Raw genomic sequence first — 10110 nt, forward strand, 5'->3', positions numbered from 1 at the left:
GAATCACGGTGTTTGTCGTCATATAGAAGGGATAGATGGATATCTAGACTTATCAAGACCCGTCGCTTAGCATAGGGCCTGCTTTCTGTCACGGTGGGACTGGGCAGATGTTGTGGCGAAAGCTGTGTGATTAATTGAGTTAACGGTGAGTAATTTGCGCCGGCCATTCAGGGGGAAACGAAAGCAGCCTCCCTGAAGACTACTTTTTACAGAATTATTGTTTGAGGTAGCTTAGTGTGTATGGACGCGCTTCTGCGTGTGTGTGCTCGAATGTGAGGAAAAGTAAAAAAGAGAGTTTACACCAAGAAACTCCACACATGCGCAGGGGAAACAGAATGGAGAGGGGGCGCGAGGGGCGGGTTCGGTATAAATTGCCTTTCGCTACCAAATTCCGTCTGTCGCGCGCGTACCGAGGCAGCCCGAACATCTCTTCTAGACACACATGCAGCAGCTCACACACTAACCCGATTGCGTGTGCAACCTCTTTGTGTCACACACTCACACTAACCCGTTCAACTACAGCATGGAGGAGCGACAGCACTGCGCACAACACGCACCGTGCAGCACCTGCAGGAGAGAGCGCAAAGCAAACTTAACGGTAAGCATAGAGCGCACGGAAACTGTTCCTCAAATTTGAATCTGTTGACTTTAGTCCCGACTGAAGTCGATTTTGGAATACATGTTCCGTGCAGTTGAAGTTTAACCCAACTCGGCTGCACTTTGTTATTTTAGTTTTTCTTCGATGTGTGATTGATGTTCTGTGGTTATTTATTTTAAACGAGTCTTTATATTTAGTGTATTTGGTTGGCACTATACGGTTTTGCTGCACAGGGTACCTGTTGAAACCAGACAATTGAAGTTTTTGCCAATCCATACGCCTTGAAATCAGAAGATGCATTATCACAGAAACACCTGATGGAACACTGAAGTCTAATCACTGTTTGTTTACGTTTGCCTCCCGCAGATTAGAGGCGTATCGCCCCCCGGTCGATTTCTGATTCTGGCTTTGTCTTTGAGCTTGTCCATCGCCCAAGCTTGTGCATTAGCCCCGGAAACGCTGTGCGGCGGGGAGTTGGTGGACACGCTCCAGTTCGTCTGTGGAGAGAGGGGTTTCTACTTCAGTAAGTCCGTCATATAACGCACACAGCAGAACCACACTGTATAGGTGATTGTGCAATGGCTTTGACACCTGATAACCGATGATGACGAGCCATTATTGGATCTTTCAGTGTAGAACTGGGACAGCTCTATTCCAACACACACGTAACCCTCACTCTCACTCTCTCTTCCCCCTGTCTCTGAGTAGCTTAAGGAGTGCATTGACACTCAGGAGGTTGACTTCTATGAGGATATTTGCTGACTGGTCAGTGCGTGAGACTGTGTGGTGTACCTGGCAAAGGGCAGCGTGTGAGGCAGTTGAACAGAATTGTGTGTGTTTATGGATGTGTGTGTGTGTGTGTGTGTGTGTGTGCAGTGATAGTATGAGTCACAGGTGGTTAGAACCCTGTTCTCAGGTTCTGACGGTGCAGAGATTTATCTTGGGCTCGGTTCCTTGGAGAGTGTCCACTCTCGTGTCATACTTTGTATGCCTTCACACTCTCTAGTCACCATCATCATTACACAGTTCACTCGTTCTCTCCCTACCTATCACACACACACACACTTTCTCTCTCTATCTCTCTCTTTCTCTCAATGCCTTCCTCTTGTCTCTGTGAACGTCTCTCTGTTGGACTGTCCAAGCTTTTATCTTTATGTGTAATAGCCTTGTAGTCTTTGTGGGGGTCTCTCTCTCTCCCTTTCTCTCCCTCTCTGTCTGTGTATGTGTGTGTGTGTGTCTGTGAATGTGTGCTCTGATGCATGTATGTTTGCAGAGGGAAGGTCAGCAGTGTTTCAACCTTTCTTTTGCTGCAGTTCGACTCTTCTTGCTAAACACAGACACACACACACAGAAAGTCAGAAAGAGAGAGAGAGAGAGAGAGAGAGAGAGAGACAGACAGACAGAGACAGTGAGACCACACGTGCAAGAGAGAGTAACCTGTATAGTATCAAGACAGTACAATCAAGAAACCTGTATAACACCAACAATTCAAAATCTAAATCTTATCTTAATCTCTCTGCATCTCCTTTCCTAAAAAGTCGTCGTGCACATGACTAATGGCCCCTCCCCCTCCTTCTCCCAGGCCGGCCTCCACGCCCGCGCGGGCGCTACCAGGGGGGATCATCGTCGAGGAGTGCTGCTTCAGGAGCTGTGCCCTGGAGCTGCTGGAGCAATACTGTGCCAAGCCCACGGTCACTGAGAGAGACCTCAGCCGACACATCCTACCTGCTCTGCATGGGGTAAGACATACATTCATAGATATTGTACATACATTCACATACACATAGACATCCCATATACTCTCATATACATGTGGACAAACATGGACATACACGACATACACCACATTCCTGCACACACACATGAAGACAGATATATACACACACACACACACACACGTGTCGATGGAAACATATGAACAAGGACATGGCAATGGGTATTTTACCACTCACATCCACATGCATAAACACGCTGCATACACACACACACACATTTGAATACATTCATATGTGTGTCTATTGAAAACACACACCAACATACAAACAAAAACCCAAGCTCCCACACTCTGGCAAAAGACGTTTAAAGATATTGAATTTTGTGCTAAAGTTGATGTTTACTCACGACCAGCCCCGCGCATTTCCACAAACATGTAACCATGGCAACATACAATAACGAAGTCCCATTGGCTAGCTATGATGATGATGTCATGTCTCAGTGCCCACTTGAGGTGTGTGTGGGAGGTTGTGTTCTGTTTGGCACCAGTATGTGTGAAGCCTCAGCAGTCCAGCTGGCAGAGGCTCCAGTACAAAACAAAACAAAACAAAACAAGTCCTCTCTTACAAAACAATTCACCAGCTGAACCTAATCAGGCAACCAGGGTGGAGTGGAAGCCCTGCCTTGTCCTTCCTGGAAGTGTTATGCCTGAAGGTGAATCCAATTGTTTTTGAGGTCTTTTTCGCAACAGCGCTGATGTATTTACAACTTCTCTCTCTCTCTCTCTCTCTGTGTGTGTGTGTGTGTGTGTGTGTGTGTGTGTGTGTGCAGGAAACAGTCCAGAGGCCGTACCCAGTGCGCTTTGCCCTGTGGCAGAGGCAGGCGGTCCAGAGACTGCGCCGTGGTCTGCCTGTGAGATCCCGTGCTCCGTTGCGACACCCTCAGCTGGCGCCCGGTGATCACATGAGAGACGCCACGGACGCAGCTCTGCGGCGAGCTCTTGGCAGGCGACGTCCTTCGGCCGCCGCCGCTGTCGGATCTAAGATGGACGGCGGCCGCCGCCAGCCTCTCGCCCTCACGCCGCTGGTCAACAGGCGCTCTTTTCACACGCTCAGTTCTCACCAAGACGAAGAGGGCGCCATCACGGCACTGCTCAGCAAGCAGCGGTCTGTTCACGCGCCCAGCACCAGTGTCCAGGAGGACGCCCGTGTCCGACGACCCTTGTCCGAGTGGCTCAGCACACTGCCTCTTCACAAACACACTGCCCGCAAGTGAAGACCGCACAAAGAGAAACTTACAAAGGGAATGAACTGAGTGATAGTCACCCCAAACCTTCCTGCTATGTCTGAGGCACACTGACAACACACACACACACAAACACGCTTTATATCTCTGTCTCTCTCTCTCTCACACACACACACACACACAAACACACTTTATATCTCTGTCTCTCTCACACGCGCACACACACACACACACACAAACATACTTTATATCTCTGTCTCTCTCACACACGCAAACATTAACTGACACATATGCACACACATCTTCATGCTCTCTCCCCCCTGCCCTGTCTGATTGGCTCTCAGACAGAAAAGTGTGTGTGTTTGAAACAGACTTGACTGCAAATGTGTTTCCTGGCTGTCGTTGAGCCAGTCAAGAGAAGACGCCATTGACCCTCGGAGCTCCTTGCAATACAAAGGCGGCAACCAATGAAACCACACTAAAGAATAAGAATTGTGTTTTTGTTTTTTTTCACCGAGTGAGCGAGAGAGTGATGTTCGTGCTCCTGCACCTTTAGATAACCCGAAGAGGCACCCAAAAGCGACAGACCATTCGTGAAAGAAAAATAATTTGAGGAGGGAGTCAGTCAGGTCACTTCTGGTGCTATCATTGGGAGAGATGGACATGGGAGAAGAGGAGGCTTTAAAAAATGTGTTTCTTTTTAACTTTTTATCATTTTTACTGTGCTTTCCGTTTTAAGGAAAGTGGGACTTAAAAAAAGACGTATATAACAAGAAAAAAAAAAGCTTGATTTGTGGCTGAGCAAAGCTGGGAGGTCAGTGTTCCTTAGCATCGCCGAGAGGAATGACCATGGGGGAACCAAAGATTCACACATTGAGTGGACTGATGTGTATCAGACCTGAAAAGACTAAAGATATTAGCCATAAACTACATAAGCCACTGTATCCTGCACTACCTTCACAATCCTGCAAAGAAACCGTCACAGACATATCTGTTGTTTCCTTCTCTGTCAGTTTTTCCAGATACTATTCCTACTTAAGATGTACATATGGAAATGCTTAAAAGTCAAGAGGGGGGGAAAGCAATAATGTTATCAGTCATTCTATTCTTCTAGTACACAAATGCTTCAGTTTGAGGTGAAATACTTGAATCTGTTTAATTTTCCCACAGAATTCAGAAACATTACGTGGTGATAACTGTATTGAACATGCATTACAAAGATCAATTTATCATTGTTTAAAAGTATTAAGTATCTACTAATACTGTGGTACCAATGTCACAAGAGTATAAGAAGTTTCAATGTCATTTGAATCACGTGAGGTGAAATTCAGTTTTCCATCTCTGTTTTTTTATGGAATGTCTGTTTCTGATGAGTCGTGCTCCGTGGAATGTTTTGAAGTATTACCTGCCCTTGAGAATCTCCAGCCTTTGGATCACTGCTTTAGAATGCATTTTTGATCATTCGAAGCCATTTTAAAGGAGGAGGAGTTTCAGCAGAATGGATTTTTGTTCCGTTGTCTTTTCTTTCCTCTTCCTGGAATGAGCCCTCTGATGTTTCTCTGCTCAGACACAGGCAACGCACTGTACAAAGGCATTATTTATTTTCTTATTAAAAAAATAAATATGATTATTAAATATGGTCCAAATGAAATACGTACTCGGCACCAATGCACAACTGTTGACAAGCCTCTTTTTTGTATGTTTCTTTTGTATCTTGTACTGCTTCGTTGTGTAGATGCTTTGTACCAAAAAAGAAACACAAAAAAAGCATCCTCCTCTCCTGGTTTTCCCCACTGAGTAAAGTCCAAGTGCCCTTTTAAAAGCTGTGCTGTGGCCTGGTTCATTTCAGACAGAGTGAAGATGTGTGTGTCAAAAGCCTGAGCCTCCCTCATCATGGTCTCAGGGTGCTCTATTGGATGGATGCAATGGGAAATAAGTGTGTGTGTGTTTTTGCGTTATCGTGCTTGGTGTGTCTGTGTGTAGTGTGGATGTGAAGTGAATCTTAACATGTTGATTGTAAGTCTGTGGGGGGGGGGGGTGTTTTTCATGATACGTTACCTTTTAATCTGGATTTGGTGTGTGTGTGTGTGTTTTATCTGTGGTCTGTAATCTGGATGTGTTGAGTATGGCCAGAGTGGATGTGTTGTGTGTGTGTGTGTTTCATCTGTGGTCTGTAATCTGGATGTGTTGTGTGTGTGTGTGTGTGTGTTTCATCTGTGGTCTGTAATCTGGATGTGTTGAGCGTGTGTGTGTGTTTCATCTGTGGTCTGTAATCTGGATGTGTTGTGTGTGTGTGTGTTTCATCTGTGGTCTGTAATCTGGATGTGTTGAGTGTGTGTGTGTGTGTTTCATCTGTGGTCTGTAATCTGGATGTGTTGAGTGTGTGTGTGTTTCATCTGTGGTCTGTAATCTGGATGTGTTGAGTGTGGCCAGAGTGGTGTGTGGATGTGTTCAGTATGGCCAGAGTGGAGTGTGGAATGTGTGTGGTCTGCATGAAGGAGCCTCCTCCTGTTAGAGTGGTCAGTAGTGCAGATGTAAACAACAGTGGATAACCTCAGCAGACACCACTGTGCACGACAGTGTCCCTAGCGCTTACACACGCACACACACACACACACACACACTCCAATCAGCTGGGAAAGTCATTATTAGACCCTCCCCTGAGTGTGCCTTTGGGGGTGAGGGTGTGGGATGGGGGCAGGGACAGACTAAAGACAGACTCTTCGTCAACAACCCCCCCACCCCACACACACACACTCCTGCAACCCCAAGAGGGGAGAGGTTGTGGTATGAAATCATTTTCATGCAACTGGCCATTTTTAACAGACCACCTAGAAAGAAAATCTTTACAAATGAAAATATCATGTCCCTATGTTCATAACAACTAGGCCCCAACCGGGCTGCTACTTGTAAGACTGTCAGTAGGCCAAGGTGCTGCAGCTTTGTGTGTGATGACGATGTCATTGATGTGTGTTTACTCAGAGAGAGGAACTCCATTCAAATGCTATGTCCTTTGGGAGCAATGCATCAATGCCACATAATAAATTACCCTGATGTCTTCATGCCTCGGGTAAGAGTGGAATAGCATAGGCAAGGAGCACTGACGCAAATACTCACATTACAAACCTGACTTAACACATGTCTTCTGAAAACATGAAAGACTGATATTTTTTTATGCAACAGGGGAAAAGTGCAGCAGGGGCAAGTTGCAGAGAGAGATGTAAGGAATTGGTCGCTAGCCAACTTGTGAATGTGCTTCCAACAGTTTAGAAGTCTTTTCAAAGTTATTTCAACTTCTACCTCTTGAAAGTAATTTACTAAACGTTTTTTTTATTTCTAATCTCAGTGTTGAATTGCTCAGATATGTCCTTGATTTGTCATTGGCTTCTTCAGATGTTGTGATAAAGGAACAGCAGGTGGGCTTCACATTAAGAGAGCTGTAGACAGTCCGATGGGCGGTTGGCTGCATGCCTTTGGACAGGGGGTAGACATTACACAGCCAAAAAGAGACAAACTGACAGGTATGTCATGATGGCATGGCAGATACGCTGGGACAACTCGTACCCGTGTATGTGTGTCTGTGTGTTGACCTTGTCCTCAGATTGCCATTGTACTGAGCGGTGAGGGGTCGAAGGTCGTGACTGAGACATGCAGCCACAGTGGGAATGGCTGAACGAGGCTCCCTCTGACCCCTGTAGACAGTAGCCAGTGTGGTCTGGCGAGTCATGCCAAAAATTTCCAACTCGCAGCGTACAGGCACAGACAGGATGACTGCCAAGCCATGCTCCACCCTGATTGGACTAGATAGGCCTATAGACTCATCCAGGCCTGAGCCTACAGTCTGCTGAAGAACTCATGCGACTAGTAGCCATTTGAGAGGTGAGTTGTGCCGTGCTCTGTTTTCCTTTTAGTAGCCTGTGTAGCATCAGTGGCTACACAGAGCAGCTCTGTCAGCTGTGTGGAGACAGCTGTGGGGCTGCTATTACATCATAATACAGACCTTGATGAAAGGCTGCTGGTATCTGAGCTCAATAGTCATTCAGTCCAGCGCCGTGTTGAGGGGCTGGGGGGGTTTGAGGCTCGGTCCGAGACCCTGCGTTGGTTTCCCCCATAGCAGTGCCTTCACAGGACTGTGTACAAACATCCGTCTGTTTCTGTGAGCACACACAGAACGGACAGCTTGACAACAAGAAAATGAAAGAAGAGAAATGAGCTGAAATGAGCTGAAATGAACACAAACTGTGTTGGAGTAGGATCACAGACTGTGCCTTTAATGATGCACTAATACACTAGCCCAGTGAGTACACACATGTGGCATGAACTAATCAGGGTAATGATATGAGGTCATGACAGATTCAGAGCAGAAACAGAAGACGTCAGATGGCACGACTGGAGACCATGAAAGAAAAGATGGAAACCACTACAATGACCAACTTCCTTTGGATAGCATAATGCTTTGAGAAAACTAAACAGTCAAGAGATTTCCCACCAGGACAAAGTGGGAGTAATGTCTTGAACAGTGCGCAGGCCTTCAGTTTCACAGCAGCACTGGGTCGACTACTGCTACATCTAATTTTAATTCACCTCAAAACATGTTATTATAGGCCATATGGACCCTTTCAACAATAAAAACAAAAACAATGCTTGAACGTTCTATTTGGGCCCCAATCTACTTCCTCTGCATTAAGATAACATATGGAATGTTCAAAAGGAAGCCTTGTGGGGCCAACTATGATGCTGATAATGGAACTCTCTTGAAAGGGTCCATAACACATCGTGCAAGAGGGTGTGGCAACCTGCTGACTGAAATCGAAGATAAATTTTCTTCTCCATTCATTCATCGACGCTCACAACAGGTTGCTGCCCGAAACTGAGATGGCAGAGGGACGGAGGGAGAGGAAGTAGCCGCTCTCCACTGTCAACGCTCAGGGCAAAATTGGCAGATCGGTTTCCACGGGAAAAGAATACAACTCTTCCATTGCTAATATTACTGAGATATGTTCCACTGGAGATGAATACAACTCTTAGGTTGCTAATATTAGTTGCGCTGACAGTAGCCTAATATCAGTTTTAACACTCCTGGCTGCTGGGCTACTACCATTACAACAACAACAACAACAACAACAACATCAACATCAACATCAACATCATCATCAACAACAACAACAACAACAACATAAATATCTGCCAATATTGCTATTGCCATTGCCCAGTATTAAAGGTATCGGAACTCCCCCTATTACCGTCGGTCCCGTATTTCCACCGTCTTGCGTGTATGCGTCACTTAATATCAATTTCTATACAAACCAAGACAGCAGACTCCTAAAGAAACGCAACCACCCACACCATAGGTGTATCTAAATTAGCTATGTACCAAAAATGACATTTTACCGTGACTCAAAGACAGTGTTGTAAGGCTGCGTGTACACAACCGCTTGGAGCTCCAGTGGAATTTTAATTTCACGACGAGAATTCTCGGTCTAACCGTTCATGTGCCGTTGAAACGGTGTAAATAGGCGACCCATCAGGCCAGCACTATAACTCCGAGCGTGCTAAACAAAATCGGATATTTCAGGCAGTAAATGCTCCCGTTAACAAACAAACCAGATTTTGTTCAAATCTACACACCTATGGCTACTGAAAAATGTCAGGTTAATTTAGCAAATGTTATTCTGAAGTGTTAAAAAACATCGTTGTTTTAGAATTTCTGAACAAAAGTGGTGATAATTGGGGGTGTTACGATATAGTGTGCGATTGCAATGCTTAAGCAATATGGCATGAGTGCGCGTGGAGTTAGTAAGGGATATATCCATGGCTGTGGATTGGCCATAGGCACGAGGCCAGTGTAAATTCAGCTATTTACTCTCCAGTGTCCTCCTATCCTTGTAGTGGGCATACTAAAACACTCTGGTGTTCGCTTTGCGCACAGTTCTGGTTCAGTAAATTGGAACAAACATAGTGGTTCAAAATGCACCATAAACTATTCCAAATCAACACATTACTTGAGGAACATGAGTGAGGAAGGGATGAGTGTTATTTGATTGGCTGTTGAGATCAAACATCAACAATCTTTTGGCAGATCCGGGGACTACACCTTTATGTGTACCAATGCTACTAGAAATCCCATTTCTACTCTTGCTACTGTTTCAAAAGCAATCATTTATTTATTCTGCAGCTGCTGTCTGTACCCATGCAACACACTAACCACAAAAGACACACACAAAAAAACACACACACAAACACACTTTGCCAAAGCAAATGACATGAGACTGACATGAATTAACCGCACAAAACACACACACACACACACACACACACAAACTGCACGCACAAACACACATCCTAAAGTCATTACACAACAGTACATCACCTCGAGGAAGGGGAACAATACTTTGTTTGTCCTCTGTGGCGCTCCATAGATGTGTGGATTCCACTGTGGCTACCGCAGGATAGGCCTGCTCTAACAGGTTGCACTCACAGTTTACAAATACTTCTGTGAAGCATCACTGCCAGATATTAATTAGACGACTTCCTTCTGGCTGTTTAGAGAATGA

General features: G+C 45.4%; 1 protein-coding gene across 1 annotated transcript; it reads left to right on the top strand.

Moving 5' to 3' along the window:
- Positions 1-3784, top strand: LOC125306786 (insulin-like growth factor II). Its single transcript, XM_048262323.1, has 4 exons — positions 1-598; positions 965-1125; positions 2181-2337; positions 3143-3784. Exons 1-4 carry the CDS (start codon positions 524-526, stop codon positions 3584-3586), a joined length of 837 nt encoding a protein of 278 aa, XP_048118280.1. The 5' UTR covers positions 1-523; the 3' UTR covers positions 3587-3784.
- The last annotated feature ends 6326 nt before the right edge of the window (positions 3785-10110 follow it).

Source organism: Alosa alosa, chromosome 14 (assembly GCF_017589495.1).
Source record: "Alosa alosa isolate M-15738 ecotype Scorff River chromosome 14, AALO_Geno_1.1, whole genome shotgun sequence".
In the NCBI taxonomy this organism is placed as follows: domain Eukaryota; kingdom Metazoa; phylum Chordata; class Actinopteri; order Clupeiformes; family Clupeidae; genus Alosa; species Alosa alosa.